This window comes from Rattus norvegicus, chromosome 9 (assembly GCF_036323735.1).
Source record: "Rattus norvegicus strain BN/NHsdMcwi chromosome 9, GRCr8, whole genome shotgun sequence".
Taxonomy (NCBI): Eukaryota; Metazoa; Chordata; class Mammalia; order Rodentia; family Muridae; genus Rattus; species Rattus norvegicus.
Window position 1 is genome coordinate 1504315 of NC_086027.1, and position 24802 is coordinate 1529116.

Genomic DNA, 24802 nt, shown 5'->3' on the forward strand with positions numbered 1-24802 from the left:
TTTGAAGCGTCTAATGGTCACAGCCCTGATTTGCATCTTGTAGCGCTTCTCCGTTGCGCACGCCACCGCTCAACGGTGCTCGGACACCGATTTGTCGTTTTCCCCTCAATGCGCAGGCGCATGACCTGTTGCACGCATGCGTCGTGGTCCGTGGACAAGGGAGAGCCGGAGAGATGCGCCTGCGCCTTCTCTAACGACGCGCTCACGGCGCTTGTGTAGAGGCGTCTGAGAGCGTCCGTCTCGCGCCGGCGGCGCCTGCGCAGTGTCGAGGTGCACCTCAGGGGAGGCTGAAGCGGTTCCCTCTCAGGCGGCGCCATTTTGTGGTAAGAGGGCCGAGATTCAAAAAAAAAAATAATAACAAATCCAAAAAACACACCCACGCAAGCCCACTGACCCGGTTCTGTGTGAAGTGGGCGACGGAACCAGGGTCCCTGGAATGGCGGAGACTCTGTCGGGTTTAGGAGACTCGGGTGCGGCAAGCGCAGCGGCCGTGAGCTCCGCGGCGTCAGAGACCGGGACGCGGCGGCTCAGCGACCTGCGGGTGATCGACCTGCGGGCGGAGCTGCGGAAGCGAAACCTCGACTCGAGCGGCAACAAGAGCGTGCTGATGGAGCGGCTTAAGAAGGTGAGGTTCGCGGGGGACCCCACGGTCGCCATGGCGACACCCACCGCCTGGCCTGGAGCGGCCCGTGGCCTTCGTGCCGTGCGCTAACACTCGGGCTCCGTGGGCGCGGGGTATGAGGGTTCGAATCCCGACGCCGCAGTGATGCGCCCAGAAGGAAATAACACCGTGAACGGGTTCGAGGGATCGATGACATCGCGTTCCCTGTACTGCTTAGCCCCAACCCTAAAGGGGGATGGAGGAGACTCGGCCAAGGTCACCCAGCAGAGTCAGCTTGTGGCAGGATTCGATCCCAAGTCCCTTTTCGGCTCCCGAGGCAGAACAGGTGGTTTTTGTTTTCTATTCTTTTCTGGAGAGACAGTGGCCTGTAGGGGAATGAAATCTGAGGAACCCTCAGAGCTCATAGACAGCCAGAGGAGGTAGGTAGCCCAGGAAGGGAGGGGGGGAAAGCCGAAAAATAAATTGTTTCTAATTCTTTGCTAGAACTAAACTAGGGTAAAGATGTGAGATGGAAGGAAAGAAGGTCTTTCTGTTGGTAAAGATATCTCAGATGTGAGTTAAAGGCTAACCTGGGCTATAGAGGAGTTTATAACCAACCTGAGTAGTGGAGTTCAGGGCTAGCTAGAGGGTGTCCCAAACCAGACACCCTCTAAGGGACAGGAAGTGAGAGTTGTGAGACAAACCTAGGCAACTTAGCAAGCCTGTTTCAAAGTATAAAGTAGGCTCCAAGGCCTAGTCATTTGGTAGTGTGCTTGCCTTGCATACACAAAACCCTTAAATTTTATCCCAAATACCTCCTAAGGCTGGGAGTGGTGGGGGCAGAAGGATCCTAAGTTTGTGACCATCTTGGGATGCATGAGAGCCTTTCTGTAAAAAGTAGTAGGTTTTTGTTTTGTCTCTGTAAAAAGAGGGCTAGGCACATAGATCAATGCTTGCCCAACATTGCAGAGGTCCTTGGAGCCATCCCTCCACACTGCTGCACACCATTCTGTGTGGTTAGGTGGGAGTCAGAGGACTTAGCCTCAGTCTGAGATCCAGGGGCAGACAGAGAGGCTCATTTTTGTTACCTTCTTTGGTGGCCTAGATTCTCTGTTCAGGAAGACCTTTAAACTCTCTGTGTGTCCTCAGATCAAGGCAGTAGTGGGTCATCTTTAGGGTAGGGAGGACATCACATGGACCCTGGTTTGGCATGCAGCTTAGTCCAGGTAAACAAGCTTACTCTCCTCAAGGCCACCTTTTGACATGTGTAGATGAGGACTCTTGAGCCCCACCTTAGAAAGTGTACTCTGTGTGTATTACCCTCTAGCTTTTGGTCGTTGGCATCTGCCTAATTGCCCCTGCACACAGAAGCTGGAGATTTCACCTTTTTTTTTTTTTTTTTTTTTTTTTTTGAGCTGGGGACCGAACCCAGGGCCTTGCGCTTCCTAGGCAAGCGCTCTACCACTGAGCTAAATCCCCAACCCCGAGATTTCACCTTCTTAATGGGTCCAAAACCAATCACCAGTTGCTATTCAGATAATGGACAAGAAGAGGTGGCAGCAAGATGAAAGCCTGAGTTCTGTTCCCAGCACCCACAATAAATGCCAGGTGGGGTACAGCTGTAATTCCAGTGCTCAGAGAGACAGGAGGATCCCTGAGGCTCACTGGCTGACTAGTCTAACCACGATGGATGGTACCTGAAAGACAGTTGAGGTTGCCTTCTGTCTTCTACCCTGTGGATGTGTACAGTGTTTATTTGAGCACATAACATACATGCTTGTGAGAGTGGATGCAGCAGTTAGAGGCCAGGGCAGGCACACTACACTGAACGTCAGCCAGCTCCTTTTCTGTTTTTGTGTGTGTGTGTGTGTGTGTTTTAATGGATACTACATCTTTTTATTGGAATGGGCAAGAAGCTTCTTACACTGGTGACCCCTATAGAACATATAGGGTGGGGGGGGTTACTAGGGTGATGCTCAGTCTGCTATCGAGGCCCTGGCTGCAGCACCAAGCTCTCTTTCTCCAGACTGGAAGCTGAGGGTCGGCTTCTGGATGTTGTCTTCTTTGTCCCCTTGGGGGTGTAGAGAGACCCTGGTCTGTGCTTGCCCCCACTCAACACCCCTGTATGTCTATCAGATCAGAGGGCAGATCTGCAGTCCTGTCCTTCTGCCTGCTTGTCACCCAGCTGGTGGCCATCTGGTTGACTTTTTTTTTTAAGGGAGGTGGTGTGGAGGAGCAGCTGTTGAAGGGGGTTTGCTGAGGTGGCCTGGGAGGGACAGTTCTGTCTCTTAGCCCCAAGGGATAAAACGAATTACCTTTCTACAGCTTGCTCCTGCCCCTTGGGATGTCTGAAAGCTGACTCACCTTGTGGGCTTGTCTCTGGTTCCCTATTGGAACACTACAGGAAGCCCCTGGGGGTCTGGAAGAGTTGCCTGAGCTTGGAGTTCTGAGGGCACTGCTGCTGCTGCCTTCTCTCTGGGGACTGTAAACTTGCAAACATCCCCAGGGTGAAAGGCATGCTGCTGCTAGAAGGTGTCTCATTTCATTCCCGGGGGCACTGTTGGCACTGTTGACAGGGCTGTTGGGGGGGGGCGGGGTTTGCTAAATTGGCCACTGCTGAACAGATGATATACTTGAGTGTGAAGTGGGACTTCTGCAGAGTCCTTACACTACAGGTCCCAGGAGGGGACAGCAAGGTCCAAACCCTGTTCACTTCCCCTTCCTTAGTCACTGGGTTAAGTCAAGGAAGCTGGAATCTCTTCCCTCAGGGATACATGAGGTAGAGGGGTCCAAAGCTCATAGTTGCCTCCATGACTCATTAGGTGCCAAGAGTGCTCACTAAGAAAGAGCCCTTACAACACAGGCATGAGGACCTGAGGTTCTAATCCCCAGGATCCCTATAGAAAGCTGGACTTAGCTACATGTGGCCCCAGGAGCTTTCTGTCTGCCAGCCTAGTCTCACATTCAGGAAGAAAGCCTTTGTTGGGGAGACTAAGGAAAAGAAAATGAGAAAAAATAGAGCTGCATTACCATAGACATTCCATTAGGTGATGGTGCCAGAGCCTGGCTGTGCCAGCTCCCCTTCCATGTGCAGCAGGTCAGCTATTTGTAGAGTTAAGGTAGCTGCTGAGTTTCAATGCCCTGAGAACCAACCTGGACACTGTACTGGGTGTCCTCTGGTTGGCTTAGAACTGGGCCCTTCCTGTGTTGAACAGGCTGTTCAAACTGCAGGCTTAGGTGTGCTTCCTTTCTCTGTGTCAAAGAAAAATTGGTTTTATTTGTGGCCAACCAATAAAACCACAGGGCTACTTTGCCACCTGTGGTTTTATTGGTTGGCCTTTCTTCTGCTGTCTGTTCAGGCCATTGAAGAGGAAGGTGGGAATCCTGATGAAATTGAAGTCATCTCAGAAGGCAACAAGAAGATGCCTAAGAGGCCCAGCAAAGGTAAGGAGTCCCTGAGCCACTGTGTCAATGCCATAGGTACCCTCTGTGGGTACGGAGCCTACTGTACCCTCTGTCAGACAGGATCTGAGCATATAGTGGGGATGGACTAGGGTATGGTGTTTCATCTTCACATGGAGAGCCTCTCATTACCTCATCTGCCAGAAAATGAGGCCCCATACTACCAGAGCACTACAGACAAAGTTCACTTGAAACCATGCATCTGACAACCTCTACTTACCCACCTTTGCCCTACCTCTGTTCACAACTGCTGCCTCCAGCCATTGGTCACTTTACTACCAGTCACCCACCTCATCTTGTGTCTGTCTTTGTCACTGACTTGTCATCTTTATGAAACTCCAGTTCTAGGAACTTGACAGAATTAGAAGGGTTGAGGCTATTGGGGATATCTTGGTTGTTGTGAGGTTGAGCTGTCAGCTGATGAGATGGTGGGGTGGCACAATAATAGCCATGCTACCCATGTAGATCTGTGTGTATGGCCTAACGCACTGCTTTGGCTCATCTGTGGAAAATGGTAAAGATGGCCCTGCTTGGGAGTGCCCCAGGGTTGGGTCTTCTATTCTTCTTTCTTTCTGCCTTAGTGAAAACAAATGCTTGTTCTGGTGTTTTACTAGATATATGAGTTTAAGTGCAGTTAACATCCCTTCCCAGTGGGAGCTGGCACTATAGGGTGCACCTGCCTTCGTGCATGTGCTTTCCTTAAAATCTGAAAATAAAAAAGACATTGGTATGGAGCATGGTGGTTCAGAGGCAGGAAGATTTCTCTGAGTTCAGAGTCACCTGGTATGCACAGCAGGTTTCAGACCCAGAACTCCACCATAAGACCTTCTCTCAAAACAAAACAACTGATCATGGCCTGGGGCGATTGCACAGTGTGTGAGAATGTTGCTGAATAAGTCTGAGGGTGAGTTAGAGTCCTTGATGCCCACTCACAAACCAAATATGGCTACATGTACCTGTAACCCTTATGACTGGGAGGGTGGAGATGGGTGAGCCAGCCTAGCTTCAGAGTGAGTAGGAGACCCTGTGTTAAGAGAGGAGCTGGAGGGGCTGGGGATTTAGCTCAGTGGTAGAGCGCTTACCTAGGAAGCGCAAGGCCCTGGGTTCGGTCCCCAGCTCCGAAAAAAAGAACCAAAAAAAAAAAAAAAATGTGTATGATTGTTTGAAACAAGGTATAGCCTAGCCCAAGCCCAGGCTGTTCTCACACTTGACATGTAACGGAGGAAGACCTTGATCTCCTGACTCTCCTGCCTCTGTCTCCCGAGTGCACTGACTTCAGGCACAGTCATCATGCAGATGTATGCAGTGTTCGGGGGTCAATCCCAAGGCTTCATATGTGCTGGGTAAGCACTCTGCTGACACCATCTGCTCCGAAAAAAAAAGAACCAAAAAAAAAAAAAAAGAGAGAGGAGCTGGAAAGTGATAGAGGACACCTGCTGTCTTGCCCCTCAGGCATGAACATCACATACACATGTACTCTATACATTTGGTCTTGTTCTGCAAAATCCTTGGCATTTGTGGTTTTTTTTTTTTTTTTTTTTTTTTTTTTCCGGAGCTGGGGACCGAACCCAGGGCCTTGCGCTTCCTAGGTAAGCGCTCTACCACTGAGCTAAATCCCCAGCCCCCAATCCTTGGCATTTGTATTTCCCTCCGACTATCCTCAGCTGGCTTTGGCACAGTGGATAGCACTTGCCTAGCATTTTCAAGGCTCTGGAGCTTGGCTCCAACACCACACCAAAACAAAAGGTTTGTTGAAGGTACAGGCGGTTGTCACAAATTCGAGGCCAGCTTGAACAACACTGTCTCAAACAAACAAACAAACAAACAAACAAAACCATCAAGGGCCTTTAAGAACACAAGTGCTCTGGCAGAGGACCTCATTTTGGTGCCCAACACTCATACCATGTGGACTACAGCTGCCTGTAAGTCCAGGGCCAGGGAGCTTATTCTGGCTCAGTGAGCATCTGTGCAGCTGTGGCAGACATGTAAGCATAAGTAAAAATAAAAATTATACAAAAAACTTTACCTGAAGCCGTGGATAATTAACTGAACCATGTTTGTTTTTTGAGACAGGGTTTGACTACATAATCCTAACTGTCCTAGAACTCATTGTGTAGGCCAGGCTGACCTCAAACTCTGAGATCTGCCTACCTCTGCCTCCTGAGCTCTGGAATTATAGGTGTGCACTACCACCATTTGGCTAAGATTATATTTTTTTAACTTTGTGTGTATTGGGGGTGTATGTACAGATCAACTCAGTGCCTACAGAGGCCAGAAGATGGCATCATCTGGGGTGACTTCAGAGTCCTGGTCTGCTGGCCTTTGACTCTTTAGCCTGTGAGCAAGCTCTGGCCACCTGTGTACTGCATTCTTTCCCACTTTTGCCTGCCTTTGGTGGTTGGTTGTGCTAAGTTTTGAGGGTATGGATGGTCTGCAGTTGGCCCAAGCTGCTATGGCTGGGTTTGTGAGCAGTGTTGTATGTATGTGTTGGCTGCTTTAGCCGTGCCATGATTAATAAGAGTTATGTTCTGAATTAGGAAGGCCCCAGCCTTGTCAGTGGGTGATGTAGATGGTTTGAATGTGTGTGGTTTAATTCTATTTGTTGTGTGAGGATGTAAGAAAGATAGCACCTCCTTGTCACCTATGAGAATACAGGGTGCTGACCGTGTATCCTGGAGCTGTTGGCTTTGCTCATTCTAGAATCTGACTAGGGTAGCCCTGGAGCCACAAACTCTTTTAGCCCCTGCTTGCTTTGCATCTAAACCATGCTTGAAAGGGCTGCTTTGCATTTTAAGAGTGTATTACATTTTTGTGGTTGTGGCCCAGCAGAGGACAAGGCTCTGTTCTTTCCTTCCTCTCTGAGTCCTTTACCACACAGGTTCTATAAGTGGCAATCAAGTACCCTGTTGTTGGGTTTTTATCAAAAATTTTGGCAAGAAGTGTTTCTTTGCTTCATGAATTAAACTCAGTGGTTTGAAATTCTAGAATCTTAAAATGTCAGGGTGAACCCCTCTGTAGCTGAAGGTGGGCAAGACTATACTGGCCTTTAATCCCAGCACTTAGAACTCAGTGGATCCTGTTCTATTGAGAGCAGCCAGGGCTATAGAAAGAGGCCCTTTCTCAGATGCGAGTGGTGGGGGAACATGACTAGGGACAAAAGGCCAGATGTCCTGAGCATGGCCTCACCCTGACCTCTGCTTGAGGGTTGTATTTAGGGTTAATTTCTTACTTAGGAAAAATATCAAGAATCTCTATGGCTTCTCCAATGGTTTGAATGCGAATGTCCCCACGGGTTCAGGCATTTGAGCACTTAGCCCCTTGTTGCTGCTACTATTTGGAGAGGTTAAGGAGGTATGGCTTTGATGGAAGCACTTTTTTATTGGAGAGAGCTTTGAGATTTGAGCCTATTTTATCTGTCCATTTGTCTGTGGTCATTACTACCATCTACCCACCTACCAGCTCAGCTGCCTGCCCCTTCCCTGTGTCTACTGTACCTGCTCTACTACCATGCTTCCCACGATGCCCCGCTATAGCCAAAGCCAGCTCTTCTTCATCAGCATTTGGTCACAATGCTTTATCATATTGGAAAAGTAGCTGAGAGTGTTTTCCATGTTTTAGTTTTATTTATTTGAGATGCCTGTTGTTATATACAGTCTTGACTGGCCTTTATAGAGAGCTGGACACTTTGGCTTCTACCCTTCCACACATTTCATGATATATACAAAACTTAATAAAGAAGTTAAGGACTTCAGCAGCCTCACAGCAGCCTCACAGAACTTACTCTAATGGAGATAAAGCCAAATACCATAGCTAAGAACAGTCCATACTGCTCCATAGTGAGATGGAAAAAAATGATTGCTCACTCTTTGGAGGGAAGAACTACGTACAATAACAAACTGCCACTTGGCCAGGCTGTCAGAGGTGGTGAGTGAGTGAATCCATTACAAGATGGACTAAAAGAACTGGTACACAAGATCCTAGGGGTCTGGTGTTCATGGGCAGTGAAATGAGGTTCCAACCAGGTTTGCTGGCTCATTTCCATGACCAGCACTTGGGAAGCAAAGGCAGAAGGATCACTGCAAGCTTAAGGTAGGTAACTGGCAACCTTACTTCCGTTCTGTGGGGAGACTTCCATTTTTTCAGACACAGCCCCCTAGTCTGAGTCTAGGAGTACAGTGTAGCTCCATGGTAGAACATCCCGAGTACAAAGAGACTTTGGATACTGTTTGAAGACAGGCCATACCCTCCTTGAGAAAAGACATGAGGGTAGCCTGCCCATGTGATAGCCTGCTTACATGTTTTCTTGTACCTTAAGTCACGTGGGCTTTGATGTAGAATAGCATATGTTTCAAAATATGTATTGTGCCCACCCACCCCTAAGTGTGGAACCCATGCTCAACACCACAGAACAAGAGACAGGCATGGTGAACTCTCTGTTGCATTCTGAGATTTGAACCTGTATCCTATATAAAAGTACCCCATGCTCTTAACTACTGAGCCAACTTTTCAAACATGTACTTCACTTTTTTTGGTGTGTTTGCATGGGTGATCAGAAGCACACTCACTGAAGCTAGGTCTTTCATTCTACCACATGGATTCTAGAGGTTGAATTCAGATGGTTATCCTTGGTGACATGTGCCTTTTCCCTGCTGAGCCCTCTTGCTGACCCAGTGTGCATCTTTTGCTTGCCTGTGGCCCATCTCCCAGGTTATTCTCCCGTCAAGTTGACCCTAACCAAGCATCTCAAACAGTGCACTGAGACCCACTGAGACCTGGCTAGGATAAGAGGCCAGGTCTGTGCAGTGAGTTGCAGAGCTGGGGACCTACAGAAGTTCAGGCACCAGCTTACATGACACAGACTATTGGCCTCATGCTCACATGCTGTCTCTTCAGGGAAGAAACCAGAAGACGAGGGTGTGGAGGACAACGGGCTCGAGGAGAATTCTGGGGATGGGCAGGTATGCATTACCTTTTCAGTGGATGAGGAGCGGGAGAGCCATAATGGTGGTGTGCCATGACAGTGTCCTCTGTGTTGTAGGAGGATGTGGAAACCAGCCTGGAGAACCTGCAAGACATGGATATGATGGACATCAGTGTGCTGGATGAGGCTGACATTGATAATGGCAGCGTGGCAGACTGTGTGGAGGAAGAAGAGGAGGCCACACTCCCTGAGGGCCTAGGAGACAGCACTGAACTGGTAGAAGGCGACTCGAAGGGGCTCCCAGAACAGCTGCAGGAGCATGCTGTAAGCAGCTGGTGCTGGGTGGAGCACTGGGTGGCCTGGTGCAAAGTTCATGACAGAGCAGAGTAACAGGGACAACTGCTGCTGATCATTGTCCCTAGAGGAGCCTGAGCTATGGTGTGTGAGTACAGCCAACTGGAGCCACCACCCCCTGCTCAGCTGCTGCTGCTAGCTAATTCAGCCTTGAGGTAGCCTCAATGCAGGCATGTGTGAGGCCATAGCAATGGCTATTATGGTTTAGACTGGCCTCCTGAGCACTGTGTTACATCCCTGGGTAGCTTGTGGCTCTGGTGAGTGAGAGTCCAGGCACTTGCTGCAGGGCACAAGTTCAAGCTCCTGGGCCTTGAGGTAATCTGTGCTGAAGGATTTTATGGGTTGATGTCTACCTAGAGAGAGGAGAGTGAGCATTGAGGACCCATGGACATCTTTTTAGCCTGTCAAACCTGGAGTTTTGGTCACCAAAAGCCTCTAGTCTTCCACAAAACCTCAGATCTTCTACAGTGAGCATTTTGTCCCCTGCCGTGAGAACTGACTGAGAACCTATCCCTGTGGGCAGCTTTGAGTGATGGGTTTGATCTTGCACTGTTAAGATAAACAAGGTGTCATTCATTATCTGCTTTTGAAAGGCACAGCCCAAGTGGTAGTCTCCTTCTTGTAGAGTAACACAGGAGGAAAACACACATTGGTGGGAACCAATTGCAATGAAAAGAGAACGGAATGGTGGGGCAGCATTAGGGTAACGTATACCAAGTGTCAATGCTGTGTGATTTTTTTAGCTGGCCATCAATCCCTTCTAAGCTTTGGTCACCAAAACTCCAGGTTTGACAGGTAAATGATTGCTGTCATGGCCCTTTCATGCACCTGTGTCCGTGATTGAAGTTTAAAAGCAAATTATGCTATCATTCCCCCTTACTATTGTCTGTAGGGCCAGAGGTCAGTGTTACGACTAAGACCAGCCACCTCTCAGAGCCAAACAAGTTACCTGACCTAGAATGGTAGCCATACCTGTCACAGCAAGTGCAACTGCTACACAGTCACAAAGCAAACCCAGCATCCATAGCAATGCAGATAGCATCACGGGGCAGCAGAGGCAGGCTGGACATAAATGCAGCCGGGGCACTCTGCTGCGTATGGCTTTCATAATGGGCGATAGTTGCCTAGTGGGAAAAAAGAGTTGGGGAGTGGTCTTCAGTAAATGTACTATATACCATTGGGCCATCCTGATTATAGGCATAGAGTGCCATCTTTGGGGAGGTCCCTACCTCTGTGGCTGAAGCTACCACGCATCCCTGTCCCACAGCATAGGGGGCTGAGTATTTGGTGCCGAGAACCAGCAGGCCTCGCTTGATAGTACCCAGACTCAGGCAGGTGAAAGGCACCAGGATGCCTTCTGCAGCCCAGTTCTAGAAGCAATTTCTGGAAGATTGGCTACAAGTATACTATTCTGGTCACCTGGAGAGTCCTGTCAAGTGGTGTCTTCCACCTCACCACACTGGGACAGCACTCTAAACCATAGTGGGATGGGGATTGTCCCCTCACCTATGACATTTAAACTATTCTCCCTTTCCACAGATAGATGACAAGGAAGCCATTAACAATGTAGATACATCATCATCTGACTTCACCATCCTGCAGGTAAATTGTCACCATCTCAATTGTACCCTCAGTGTAGCCCTAGGTTCTCAGACATCACCTGTTGCTTGGCAGCTGTACCAGCTGGAGTCCCTGCCTAGACAGCACGTGCTAGACACTGTGTATGACATTCCTGCAGCCTCAGTTGTCTCCTACTCTGGCTGTGAACAGAATGGGTCTTGCCTGAGGACTTGCTTAGAAGAAGTTGAAAGGCCAGTGCAGCCCCCTGACTGCTGAGTGAGGGTGAGGCTTGTGGCCCATCCCAGCAGTGCAGAATACACACTGGTTAGATGTAGGCCTTTTCCTTTTTGATTCTCCTCCACAGTTGTGGGATGTTAGTGTGACACTATGAGTTGCGGTCGGATTAAGGCCAGTGTTGGGGCTTTCCTAAGCAGCAGCCTGAAGACCTCCTTGGTTCTCAGAAGCTGTGGGCACTGCCTACCTCCTCACTTGGCTGCTTTATGCTGGAAGTGCATTGTTAAGAGAAGGATACTGGGATAGGGTCTCCCAGTAAGGGGCGCCTGATAGGAGGAGTGGGACAGCTCCACAGAACTGCCCAGTTTCCCAGATAACTGAGGGTTTGTGTTTGGTGACTGGCAGTCAGATACTAAAAATCAGAACCAGCCAGTCGTAATGATGCACACCTTTAATCCTAGCACTCAGGAGGCAGAGCAGCAGATCTCTGTGAGTTCTGTATAGTGGCTTCTGGGCCAGCCAGGGCTACATAATGATACCCTGGCTCTAAACAGGAGAAAAAACAAGGTGAGCATTAAGGATTAAGATGGGTCCATGTGGGCCTTGAGCCTCCTAGGAAATGCTGTGAGAAAAAGAGCATTGGTGTATAGCTTTCTGTCTGTCCTCTGGGCCACTTCAGCAGAGGACTTTTTTTTTTTTTTTTCTTTTTTTGGTTCTTTTTTTCGGAGCTGGAGACCGAACCCAGGGCCTTGCGCTTCCTAGGTAAGCGCTCTACCACTGAGCTAAATCCCCAACCCCAGCAGAGGACTTCTAGGCAAGCTGTTGTCTTTGTTTCATGGAGGTGCCCACCACTTAGAGCCTGTGCATCAGAAAGGAATGCCTATGTCTGTCGTAGTACCTTTCTGTCACAGGCTCATGTGTTAAAATGAAATATTGCAGAACATTCCCTCGGGGGTCCCTCTGCAACACATCTTCTTTGTCCAGTTCTAGAGTTCCGTTTGTAGTTCAGGCAGGTCATGTTGGGGAGCCAGCCAATCCCCTGCCTCCCAAGGTGTTCACCTGCAGTCTCCAGTGAACATCAGGGAATAGAGCTGAAGGAGTCACTATCCCAGCCTTATAAGTCAGCTTCCCTACTTAAGAGCATACAAGGCACCGATTTGTGGTACAGACCCACTTACAGATCCTGCCTCCACACTCACCCTGTCCTGGCCATTCTGTGTCACTCTGGGCCATTGTCCACTGGCCTATTTTAAGGACACTAACAGTGACACCCATATTCATGCCTGGAGCACAGAAGTTCATGTTTTTGACAGGCACTGAGAGTGCGAGTGTCTCCTTGAACCTTGGGTATGTGGTTCTTAGAGGGCAGCAGACAATCTGAGTCTGAGGGTGCGGTGTGGAGAAGCCCAAACTACATGCAGCCTGAAGGGCATGGGAAGTCTGCATTGTGGAGCCAGGGTATGTGGCCCACACTGGTCCTAAAAAAGAAAACCATTAGGCAAAGCAGAGCCCATCTAGGAAGATGGTTCCTGGGATAAGTTGAGTCATTGCTGAGGGAAACTGGGAATGCTGGGTTAGAACAGTGATTGTGCATTTCTTCTTGGCCCTAGATTTTCAAAAAGTCAGCTCAAGGTTTTTACAGGTGAAGAAACTATCAAGAGGTTTATGCCAGGCATTTAGACATACCTGGAGATGTATCAGAGCCATGTTCCTGATTTCAAGTTCAGTCCAGAGGAAACTACACTGGGGAGACAGGACGACTGCTGGGTGCCCTGCAACAGGGTCAGCAGCAGACTTGGGGCTGAGTAAGGCTGAGGCCATTGAGGCAGCTTGCTTTGCTCAAGCAGGACCTCCTCTCTGGGTCCAAGTTGTCTCCTGAAATCTCAGTAGATGACCAGCCTCCTTTAATTCACATGGAAGTTGGTGGTGGAGTGGGGCTAGGCCTTAGGGCAGCATCTTACTTGTGTTTTCTGTTGCAGGAGATGGAAGAGGCATCTTTGGAGCCAGGTACTGTCAATGCAGGGCTCAGCAGTGGGTTCCACCCACAGCGGGGAGGCTCTTGCTAACCAGTGGCCGCACTCTAGCATGTACTGCTCTAGAGCTTTACAGTCCAGAGCACACCAGGACATAGAGATTGGAAACCCAGCTGTATCACAAGATCTGTGTACGTGGCCAGCAACTGTGCAGCATCCTGCCCATCTGGCAAAGACTTCAGTCTCTTGCCTTTAAACAGAAGCGTGGTGTGAAAATACCCGCAAAGTTCCTATATGCTCCAGTGATCAGAGCTCTGTGCTGCCAGCAGATCTTGTGATACCGGTAGCATGTCACCATGTGGTGTTGGTACAGGCAGTGTAGGTAGCATAGGGAATGCCACATGAACATGACATGACTGGATCCCCCCGAAGAGGAGTGCACTTCTGAGAGAGAATCGCAAACAAACACTGTCCCTCTGGGCTCTCAAACTTCATATGCCAGAAGACCCGGCGCTCGGCACGTTAACTGCTCTGTAAGGAAGGCAAAGCATCAGGCAATTAGTGATGCATGAAGGCCAGGCACTCAGTTACGCACTTGGACTCAAGCTGAATGAGAAGAGTTGATTCATACATTGTCACAGTGCACAGAACGAAGACTCAAGACTCAGAAGGTTGTGGGGTGAAGTCTCCGGGATGCTTGCCTCTGCCCTTAGTTCAGACTGGGGGCGCCATGGCCGTGGGCGCAGGTAGGGTGCAGGCGCTGTGTAGCGGGTTTTCCAATCTCTGTGTAGCCAGCAGTTCTGTCAGTGTGAGCAGGGCCACAGCGCCCGAGCCGCAGTTGTGATTGCTTTATTTCCCTGGTGATTAAACCTTGTGCCATTCTATTCCTGTTAAATCCGTAGAAAATGAGAAAATACTCGACATTTTGGGGGAAACTTGTAAATCTGAGCCAGTAAAAGAAGAAGGTTCGGAGCTGGAGCAGCCCTTTGCCCAGGCCACGAGTAGCGTGGGGCCAGACAGGAAGCTGGCGGAGGAAGAGGACCTATTTGAGAGCTGCGGCCACCCGGAAGAGGAAGAAGAAGAGGAGGAAGAAGAGGAGCAGGAAGAGGAGCAGGAGGAGGAGGGAGATTTAGCTTTGGCCAGCAGCAGCAAGTCTGAGTCTTCAAGCACTCGATGTCAGTGGAGCGAGGCAGACGCCCTGTTAGCAGTAGTGAAAAGGGAGCCGGCAGAGGCGCCTGGCGGAGGCACTGGGATGGACCGCGAGCCTGTAGGGCTAGAGGAGCCAGTTGAACAGAGTAGCACGGCTGCCCAGCTCCCGGAGACCACCAGCCAGGAGCTGGTGCGAGCGCCCACGGCAGCCCCGAGCCCTGAGCCCCGAGATAGCAAAGACGACGTGAAGAAGTTTGCTTTTGACGCTTGTAATGACGTCCCTGCGGCTCCTAAAGAGTCCTCAGCCAGTGAGGGCGCTGATCAGAAAATGAGGTTTGTTGATTCTCAGTCCTAGACCAGACGCTATCTCCTTTCATTGTTACTAGGACACACATGAGCTGTTAGAGCCTGCAGTCGGCAGCCACACTGCCCAGCTAGCTCCTTCAGGCAGTTTCATTTCTTATTTATTTTACACTGGTTCTGTAACCTTTGCCCCACTCAACCTACCACAGTTGTTTGCTTTTTAATTCTTAATTAATTTTAGCCCGGCAGAAATTTAATTAACTCCTATGAGTATGAAATCTTAATGTTAGGTCAGATATCCAAAATATGTTTGTCAGGGTGTCCTTTTTGAGAGTTAAATGCCGGGTAGGTATGCAGCTTTGGTGGGTCCTTAGAGCTCTGGGTTTGTCTCTTATTGCTATAGCCCCCTTGAGTGACACTATCTCTTGTCTCTAGTTCTGTGGAAGATGACTCGGATACAAAAAGGCTTTCCAGAGAGGAGAAGGGTAGGTCCTCAAGGTGGCACTGGTCTCCTGGAGTATGGTGGGCCTCAAATTCATCATGGTTGGTGTTTCCCCTACACACATATGCACAACCCAGCACCACCTTAAACTCAGTGGGCCCTGAGTATGTTCACAGTCTTTGGTCCTGAGAGCTGACATGTTCTGTGTGGTTCATTGGCAGGTACTAAAGCAAGTCACTTGCTGAGCAGATGGTTCAGGCTCTTCCAGCTCTTGGGAGGCAGAGGCAGGGGTTAGTGGCAAGTTCCAGGCTAGCCTGAAGCTTCCTAGCAAGTCCCTGTCTCAAAAAAAGTTTGCAGGCTGGGAAGTAATGAACCCAGGCCTGTAGTTCTGACCATGCAGGGTCTGGGCAGGAAGGCACAACATGAACATGGCCTTTGAGAGGCTGGCAGCAAGAACACCCACCTTCCCTGGCTGCTCCATGGGCAGAAGCCATCTTGGGCTGAGGTCAGCTCACCTGTTCATAACTACATGGCTGCGGGGGTGTCCTAAGATCCATTTCCAGTGTTGTATACATGCCACTCGCCATCCCTTGGGTCCCAGGCACATGTCCCCAGCATGCTGGGGATAGTCGTTCTGTGGCCCTTTAGGTTTTGACTGGAACTTCCCTTTGTACAGGTCGCAGCAGCTGTGGTAGGAATTTCTGGGTTAGTGGCCTTTCATCTACGACCAGAGCCACAGATCTGAAGAACCTTTTTAGCAGATACGGGAAGGTGAGCTGCCACTGCCAAAGAGTAAGGAGGTGGAACCTCACTGTACAAATCTGTGTCCTGGACTCAGATTGGAGCCCTGGGTCAGGGCCAGGGTTCTGGTGTGCAGTGAGTGAATGTGGTGCTGGCTGTGACCATCGGTGGCTACAGAGGGCTCACTGCTGCTCCTTGTCCTATCGCTAATTTGTGTTACTATCATCTGCATTCACCAGTTTGTAGCTGTGTGACTGTCATGATTCGGTCCCAGGATGTGCCTTTTGCTCCCACAAGCAATTTAAACTTTGTTAGGGGAGCACAGCAGAGCCTTGCATTGCACATTTCAAGCCCCCTCGAGAACCTAGAACAAGGCAGCCCCTCCAGTGGCTGCTTGGTCTGCACATGTATTTGTATCTGAGGTGGTCTGGTTTCCTCAGGTGGTGGGAGCTAAGGTTGTGACGAACGCCCGGAGTCCCGGAGCTCGCTGTTACGGCTTTGTCACTATGTCCACAGCTGAAGAGGCAACAAAGTGCATTAACCATTTGCATAAGACTGAGCTGCATGGCAAGATGATCTCGGTGGAAAAGGTGGGTGGTCTCTTTCTGCAGTGCTGCTGGCAGCGGTGCCAGTCACAATGGCACTAGCTTTTTACTCTCCTGCAGGCCAAAAGTGAGCCCGCTGGCAAAAGAGTACCTGACAGGCGAGATGGCGACAGCAAGAAAGAGAAGACCAGCACCAGTGACAGGTACTTCTGCAGACCACTACCATGCACCAGAGTCACCCTTGCACTTGACGGCTCTCCTCCATCTCCATGTCCTGGGTAGCTGTTGCCTCCTGAGGCTTGCTCTGAGGCTCATGAGTCACTTGATCCTAGATCTGCAAACCTTAAGAGGGAGGAGAAAGGTGACAGAAAAGACGATGCCAAGAAGACGGATGATGGGAGCACAGAGAAGAGCAAGGATGCAGATGACCAAAAGCCTGGGCCTTCAGAGCGCTCTCGAACAACCAAGTCAGGTAGGACACGACATCCTCCACCCATCGGTTGCTGCTCATGTGGCTCGCTGGATTCATTTCTTCTCTCTGCTTACAGGAAGCCGTGGCACTGAGCGTACTGTGGTGATGGACAAGTCCAAAGGTGTGCCTGTCATCAGTGTGAAGACTTCTGGTTCTAAAGAGAGAGTGAGTATCCAAACTTAAAGCATGCTTGGTGCTCCAGGGATTCCTGGCCAGTGGCTTTTCAGGGAAGTTTGCTGCATTTTAGAGAGTGTAGAGAGGTAGTATGGCTTCTAGAGTAGTTTACTTGCTGCTCTTTTTAATGGCTGCTCTTAGCCACCTCCCTTCCCTGCCTCCTTGGGACAGCTGCAGACCTTGTTGGATTCTGAACTCCTGTGCCTGACCACTTTAGTAGATGGGTCTGGGGTCCCCAAGACATCCCCACATGCCAAGTCCCTAGAGGACTACAGGCATTACAGTTTGCCAGGTTCCTTGGAGCCACGGGAAGCAAAGGAAAGCAAGCAGGCTACAGTTGGCATGCGTTTTTGGTGACTCAGGTTCTCAAAGCATGGCACACTGCTATGTGACAAAAAGATTTCTGGCCACTTTCATGTGTACTGGCTTATCCTAACCAAGCTACCTTTTACCTCTGGTCTTGGAGAGAGCCACTGGAAAGGGAAAACATAGAGGGTTAGGCAGAGGTAGGCTGGTCTCACCTGAGGAAATGGTACATATATGTAGAGTTGTGCTGACCGTGGAGGAATTAAGACAGGATTGCTACACTGCAGGCTAACCAAGTGAGACACCGTTTCCAGAAAGTTTCAGTGTAGATGGAAAGGCTTGTAGAAGAATAAAGAGTTTTGAAGTATCCCACCTGGGACTTGCCTATGAGAGCAGGGTTAAATGGTAAGACCTTGTCTCAAGGAGAGAAAGATTGATTATAGTCAAATTCCCTTGAGCCCACTATGTGTTTTTTTGGGTTCTCCTGTGAGTATCTCCTCCAACCAGTGACTGTCCCTGTGATAGGTTCATCTATCCCTCCTGCTTGAATCCTCTTTCTGTTTACTGATCCAGGCCTCCAAAAGTCAGGACCGAAAGTCTGTCAGCCGGGAGAAGCGGTCTGTTGTGTCCTTTGACAAGGTTAAAGAGTCTCGAAAGTCCAGAGACTCGGAGTCACGGAGGTGAGTATGCCTATGTTGCTGGAATGTAGGCACTTCCGGGGATCCATGCTGAGATGATTGCCATCAGTATTTTACCCTCCTCAAAGACCATAGAAAGTTAGCAGCAGGGCCAGGGGACAGTGAGGATGTCCAGAAGGGACTTCACTCACCCAGGATCGATCAGAGAAAGGATAGTTTTCCTAACTGGGCACAGCAATGGCGCCATGTGGCTGACAAAAGGCAACTGCCTAACCTGACTTTTGCTCCAAGGAGTGTGTTTTGAAAGTGGACACCAGGGCAAATAATCTCCAAACCTCACACTGGGTTCCTAGCTGCTGGGGAGGTAGCTAAGGAAGCTACTTCATGCTTGACTGCCAGGTTGATGGCCGACCTGTCATGCCAATTCTGTTGACCGAAGGAAGCCTGGGGCAGACAGGAGACTGCACCTGTAGTGCTGGGGACCATTGGCTATGAATGAAGTGTTGCCTCTGGTTTTTGTCCTTAATGGCCCTAGCATGTCCCCAGCTCCTCCCAAACGAGATTTGTGCCTCACTTTTCCTCACTTGAGCCTTTTCACACAGGGAGCGGGAGCGGGAGCGCAGTGAGCGGGAGCAAAGGCTGCAGGCCCAGTGGGAGCGGGAGGAGCGAGAGCGGCTGGAGATTGCCCGGGAGCGCCTGGCTTTCCACCGACATAGGCTGGAGCGTGAACGCATGGAGAGGGAACGGTTGGAGCGGGAGCGCATGCATGTGGAACAGGAGCGGAGGCGTGAGCAAGAGCGCATTCACCGAGAGCGAGAGGAGCTTCGGCGTCAGCAGGAACTGCGCTATGAACAGGAGCGGAGGCCTGCTGTGCGCAGGCCCTATGAAGTAGATGGCCGGTGAGCAGTCAGTGATGCAGGCTACCAGACCCTGTGCCAAAATGTTAGATCTGTGCTCAGACTGTGTCTCGAGCTCACTGACCTTGCTTAGGGCCTGCCGTGAATATCACGGGGTTGGAGGAACCTTGCCAAAAACTGGGACACTCAGCACTGCCATGGCACTGAGGCATAGGTGGGAGTGTTTAGTGAGAGTTTGGAGCCATGCTGGCTTTGCTCAAGCTCTAGGATGCCTCACAAGCACTGATGTCACACCTCTGCCTCCCACTCCATCACAGGCGAGATGATGCCTATTGGCCAGAAGCTAAACGGGCTGCGCTGGATGACCGTTACCACTCAGACTTCAGTCGCCAGGACCGCTTTCATGACTTCGACCACAGAGACAGAGGCCGCTATCCCAACCACTCTGTGGATAGGTGTGGGCCCATGGCCATGTTGGGAGGGCTGTGTGCATGCAAACCCTCCCCATCTGTGTCTCACTGAAACCACCTTTTTTAGGAGAGAAGGTTCACGGTCGATGATGGGAGACAGAGAAGGACAGGTGAGCAGCTGTGGAATGGGTTCCCTGTCTATTGACTGGTGGTGGAGCACAGTGCTGCTCTTAAGTCTTTGTACAATGGCAACAGTGGTTAGCCACTGCCTGGTCAAATACTCTATCCAGTAGGGAGGTTGCAGCACTTTCTGCACTGCACTGCTCCTTGCGGGGGTGGGGGTGGGGGAGGGAGGGTGGGGAGGGGGGTGACTTGAGGCCCCTAGCAATCTGTAGGATTGCTGCTACCCACTGCATTAAGGTCTCACTGCACAGTGCTTTCCTCACTGCCTCTCACTTACCAACCTACACCCCCAGCTTCCCATTCCCCCGGTTGGCACCAGAGGTGTCTTGTCCCTGGACACTCCTTCCTCAGTGCTGTGGCCTTCCTTGTCATCAGGTTGCCATCTTGGTGTTGCCACTTTCCGAACAGCTGTTTGTCTCTCTGGGAGGTGGACATTAGAAGTGGCCCTTTTGCTGTGTGTTCGTTCACTTGGGAAGGCAGATGACAGTGTCTGGTTGAGGGCTAGGAAGGGAGCTGGAGCTAGCCCAGAGCTCCAGTGTCCCAGGACTGTTTATGGCCCAGCAGTGGGGGAGCTGAGCTTCACTTAATCTTAGATCTTTTCCTGCTTTGGCCTCGAAGCAGTGTCTCAAGTCCAGGATTTGAGCTGGGCATAACTAAGACATCAAGGATAGGATACCTTGGGCTACAGAGTGAGACCTTGCATCTAGGAGTTCATGTGCGTGGGATGGGAGTGTCAGCGTGCCCAGCCTTCTTCTGAAGCAAGAGTGCTGTGCACAGGCTGGGGCTCTTGTCTGGAGCCTTGTAAACTTGACCCTTCATGAGGGAGGGTGCTATGACAGCCACCCTAGGTTGGTACCTGTGAAACCAGGTGTTCTATCATCTGGGGATAAGGGACAATATTGACCTCATCCTGTTCTCTGGTTTAGCATTACCCTGAGCGCCATGGAGGACCTGAACGCCATGGCCGGGACTCTCGAGATGGCTGGGGCTATGGCTCAAACAAGAGACTGAGTGAAGGCCGGGGGCTGCCCCCTCCTCCCAGGTTTGTGTCCCTACGAAGACCTGGTGGGGGAAGGGTGACTGTCAGCCTGCCTGGTGGAACCTGAGCTCCCCTAGCTGCACTGTCTGCAAGGGCCATCCTGTGGCAGCACAGGTCAGAGGTATCTCTTTCCAAGGGGCAGGCGTGACTGGGGAGAGCATGGCCGGAGACTTGAAGATGACCGGGCATGGCAGGGCACAGCTGATGGAGGCATGATGGAGCGTGATCACAAGAGATGGCAAGGTGAGGACCCAGTGGGAGCCAGGGCTGCCCCACTGAGGAGGTATTGGGGTTATGATGAGGTGGAGCTGGTTGAAGCCAGTGGGGCTTATTGACCCCATACCTACCAAACTGCCCACTTGGACTTGTGTCTCGTCCTGCAGGTGGTGAGAGGAGCATGTCTGGCCACTCAGGGCCCGGTCACATGATGAATCGTGGTGGCATGTCAGGGTGAGTGCCACACTGCCAGTCAGGCAGGAGCAGTGTTGCTCTACAGTAGTTGAATGGGGGAACATTGATCTCAGGACCTAATAGTTCTCTGCTTCTCCTTAGGCGAGGCAGTTTTGCCCCCGGAGGAGCTTCCCGTGGCCATGTGATCCCACGTGGAGGGATGCAGGCAGGCTTCGGCGGACAGAGCCGGGGCAGCAGACCCAGTGATGCCCGCTTCACCCGCCGCTATTGAGCACCTAAACCACCCAACCATGACCTCCAAGTCCTCTTAGGACTACCCTCCCGCCATTGTACAAAGGATTTTTTTTTTTTTATCTGCTGCCATATTGTAGCTTGTTACGATGTGAATTTGTTTTCATTTTTGTTCCTGTTTTTTTGTAATAAAGGTGTTTCTGTTCATGTGCCCTTTACTTCAAACCTTCAACGTTAGCCTCTCATTTCCATGAGGAAAGTGGCACTCCACAAGCAGCCAGAGGTGGTGCCTATTCGATTCTGTGTGACTTAGCTGCATCGGTGTAACACAAGTGAGCTCAGGCTTGTGCCAGCCATGTGTCTGACATAGCACACCAAGACTGGTATTGAGATTGAAATTGCTGAGAATGGCACTAGAGGGGTCACAGACAAGTATAGGGCAGAGGAGCAGGGACTCTTGATCAAGGCAGCCCCTGGTTTTAGGATTTAAAACGCATGTCACGAGCTTCTGAACTTAGTGTGACCCAGTAAGTCCCAATTCTAGATGCCTCATGCAGCCCAAGGTGGACCTAGGACAAGACAATCCTGTGTCCAGCTAGCCACCCAGCCTCTGGGAATACTGTATGAGTAATGGACCTTTTTCTAAGGTGGCTAACATCCTGTAGGACATGGTCACACAAGTTGCAGAATGCCATGTGGCCTGGAGTCCTCCCACCTTGACCACTATTCCATAGCTCCAGCCTCTTCTGGGCCTGGATGCCAGTCATAGCCTTATGAGATACTAATGGAGAGGAGGGAACTTTCAGGCCTCAGCTGGTGCAGCACGGGACAGGAATGCTGGAGCAGGGTCCCTGGGAAAAGGGATCTTCATGGGGGCAAGGCTGGGAGTCATGAGTGGCTTTGACCAGTTTGGGCAATGGGATTGTCGAAAAGAACTGGTCCATTGCAAATGGAGCCCCTATTAAAGGCATCCCTAAGTCCAGGTTCCCACAGTACCTGCTCCATTCTGCAGGCTGGAGAGTTGGTTCCATGGCTAGGAGTTCAGGTCCTAGCACCCATGATAGGGAGCTCACAACTGGGGCAGTGCCAGTATATATGTACAAGCATACACACAAAAGCGCTAAAGTGAGAAAATGCCACCTCCATCAGGTTGGGCTGATGTTGGAGGCACAGAGTACCACTATGGCAGGTGGTCCTGGGTGCTATTAGGAAGCAGGCTGAGCAAACCATGGAGAGCAAGCCTATAACCTAGTTTCCCATGGCCTCTGCTTCAGTCCTGCCTTCCCTTAGTGATGGAGAATGACCTGAGAGTAACAGGCTGAAATAAACCCTTTGCTATACAAGCTGCTTTTGCTCATGTTTGTTTGTTTACCACAGCAATACAAACACAACATTTTTTAAAAGTTAAAAAGAAAAAATCCGGGGTTGGGGATTTAGCTCAGTGGTAGAGCGCTTGCCTAGCAAGCGCCAAGGCCCTGGGTTCAGTCCCCAGCTCCGAAAAAAAAAGAAAAAAAAATGTTTATAAAAAGAAAAAATCCTTTCTGGGCTCCAAACATTACATCTGGAACATAGAGATCCCTGTTGGTCAGGACTCCTGCCATAAAGCAGTCTGCCAGGGGCCAGGACCCACCCTACATCCTCCCAGAAGAACAGCAGGTTGGAGACCATCCCATGTCCTTTATTGGGCCAGCAATGCTGGAAGCTTTGCAAAGAGTGAGGTCCCCGCTGGGATGTCTGTGGCATCTTGGTCTTGACTCCCATAATGCTGGGGGGCAAGGTGGCATCCATTACTTGGTGTGTTCTTTGACATACTCCCAGCCCTCCCTGGAGTATTCTCGAGCCTTGGAGGGGGCCACGGACAAGGCTGCCATGACCGAGATGATGCCTGCAGAGACAGCACACAGGTGCCAGTGAGGCTCCACTTTGCCAGAGCCACACGCAGCCACCCCCTGAGGAGTGCAAGAGCAGTATCTGGAGCAGGAATGGGGCTAGCCCTTCCTCATCCACAAGTTCCAGTGTGGGTCTACACTGTGACCCCTTTCCTATGCCCTATTTTAAAGGCTGGTTTCAGCTAACTAATGTAGTCCAAGGTTATCCTCAAACTCTCAGTCCTGCCTCAGTTCTTCCCAGTGCTGGGATTACAGACATGCAACATCCAACTTTTCTTTGAAAACAAGGTCTCATATATCCCATATGGCCTGGAATTCCCTTTGTAGTCAAATGGAATTCCTCCATCCTCTTGCCTGCACCTTCTAAGTGCTGGGATGACAGACCTACAAACACCATACCTGATTTATGGGGTGTTGGGGATGGGACCCAGAGCTTTGTGCTCCCTGATCTACAACCCTTTCGGGTTGTTTTGTTTTGATATTTTGTTGCTTTTCCTGTTTTTGAGAAAGGGTTTCTTTTCATAGTCCTGGTTGTAATCAAGCTCCCCTTGAACCCATAATCTTCCTGCCTCAGCTTCCCAAACGCTAAAGTCACAGGCATGGGCCACCACGCCCAGTCCTTTCTACTTAGTTCTGCAGGTGAAATACAGGCACACAAATAGGCAAATATGGAGAAGTGGAAAGGAACAATGAGGTAAACAGGGCTGGGAGAGAGGCTGGGGTGCCTCGGCATCCCCCCAAGCAGGGGCATAGGGGCCTACCTGAGTTCCAGGAATCACGGAAGTTCGGAAAGTTAATCTTTGGAGGGGCTGGGAGCTGGGAGAAAGAGGAACACAGGGGCTGGTACGTGGGGATAGGTTACAGCCTTGTCTCCCAAACCCAGAAACACAAAACTCCACCAAGCAAGGGTGGAGGACTCCCCAAGCACACCCAGAAACACCCTGTAGACCACCCACTCCCAGTCAAGGTACCTGTGACATCTCCAGACCCGTCTGCTGGCACACATATTGGCTGAACTGGTACATTGCTGGTGGCACAACTTCCTCGGCCTTCCGCAGGACAGCCTCGCTCTTGTCACTAGGCCCCAGCAGCTCCTGGTCATAAACAAGGTAGACTGCTCCTCCAGCCACACTTCCCTTGATGAGGAACCTGCGGGAATACAGGAAGGGAGATGCTGTGGGGGCGGAGTCTCCAGGGATCAGACAGTTGACCAGGAGACAGGCTGGGAGACCAGAGAACAAGGATCATTTCATTTGTCGTGCCTTCGTGACACGACTTTTAGTAGTAAACCGAGTCTTAAAGGAAACCCTGCAGAGCAAAGGACAGTAGACACTTATGATCCCCGTCACAAAACCTTTCAGGGTGTCTGGCGGAGCTTCCCCCCAAGTTACTCAAGTAATCTCCGGAGAGAGGCGAAGGGCAGGATTTCCTAGGCATCTCAATTGCACAAGAGTAAATTGACGCAGTAGGTGATAAGGACGGGCTGGGAGGGAGGCGATCCAGTTAGCTTTGCCAGCAGTTTCCCTACATAGACTGTGAGAAAAGTCCAGACACAACCGGGAATGAGCAATCGCACGACACCAAGCCGCAAGGCACAGGTGCCTACAGCAGAAAACTTTCTCCGGGCCTCCACGATTCTCCACGCACCTCATTAGCGACCACACTCGAGCCACCATGGTCGGTCTCTCACTTCACTCGCCGCGCAAGGACACGCAATTCGCCCACCGCTTCCGGCTGGTGTCGCTGCTGAAACTCTTGGGAAATGTAGTGGTCACTGTCAGCCGCAATGGACTCCGGGAGCGGCAATAGCCTTAGACTCCGTACATCGGGGTCCGTAGCTGCCGCAATTCCTTCTGGGAAATGTATTAGGCAGAAGACCAAAGGAGGTCTGGGCCGCGAAGGCTTCT

General features: G+C 50.7%; 2 protein-coding genes across 4 annotated transcripts; one reads left to right on the forward strand and one right to left on the reverse strand.

Moving 5' to 3' along the window:
* Window positions 1-342: 342 nt before the first annotated feature.
* Safb (scaffold attachment factor B) lies at window positions 343-21231 on the forward strand. 2 transcript variants are annotated; one of them, NM_022394.2, is made up of 21 exons: window positions 343-625; window positions 3961-4045; window positions 8957-9021; window positions 9102-9308; window positions 10878-10940; window positions 13112-13139; window positions 14008-14587; window positions 14993-15042; window positions 15676-15770; window positions 16181-16330; window positions 16406-16488; window positions 16618-16757; window positions 16834-16922; window positions 17811-17917; window positions 18478-18774; window positions 19050-19187; window positions 19270-19312; window positions 20252-20367; window positions 20507-20607; window positions 20748-20814; window positions 20917-21231. In NM_022394.2, the coding sequence occupies exons 1-21, from the start codon at window positions 437-439 to the stop codon at window positions 21044-21046; spliced, it is 2823 nt and encodes a 940-aa protein (NP_071789.2). In that variant the 5' UTR covers window positions 343-436; the 3' UTR covers window positions 21047-21231. The 2 variants fall into 2 exon arrangements, with proteins under 2 accessions (NP_071789.2, XP_017452111.1); XM_017596622.3 differs by having other exon boundaries at window positions 416-625; window positions 20501-20607.
* Window positions 21232-22663: 1432 nt separating this feature from the next.
* Window positions 22664-24682, reverse strand: Micos13 (mitochondrial contact site and cristae organizing system subunit 13). Of its 2 annotated transcripts, NM_001399202.1 has the most exons (4): window positions 24543-24605; window positions 23867-24044; window positions 23657-23711; window positions 22664-22891 (listed from the first exon to the last, which is right to left on the reverse strand). In NM_001399202.1, exons 1-4 carry the CDS (start codon window positions 24569-24571, stop codon window positions 22794-22796), a joined length of 360 nt encoding a protein of 119 aa, NP_001386131.1. In that variant the 5' UTR covers window positions 24572-24605; the 3' UTR covers window positions 22664-22793. The 2 variants fall into 2 exon arrangements, with proteins under 2 accessions (NP_001386131.1, XP_063122896.1); XM_063266826.1 differs by having other exon boundaries at window positions 22669-23711; window positions 24543-24682.
* Between the last annotated feature and the right edge of the window lie 120 nt (window positions 24683-24802).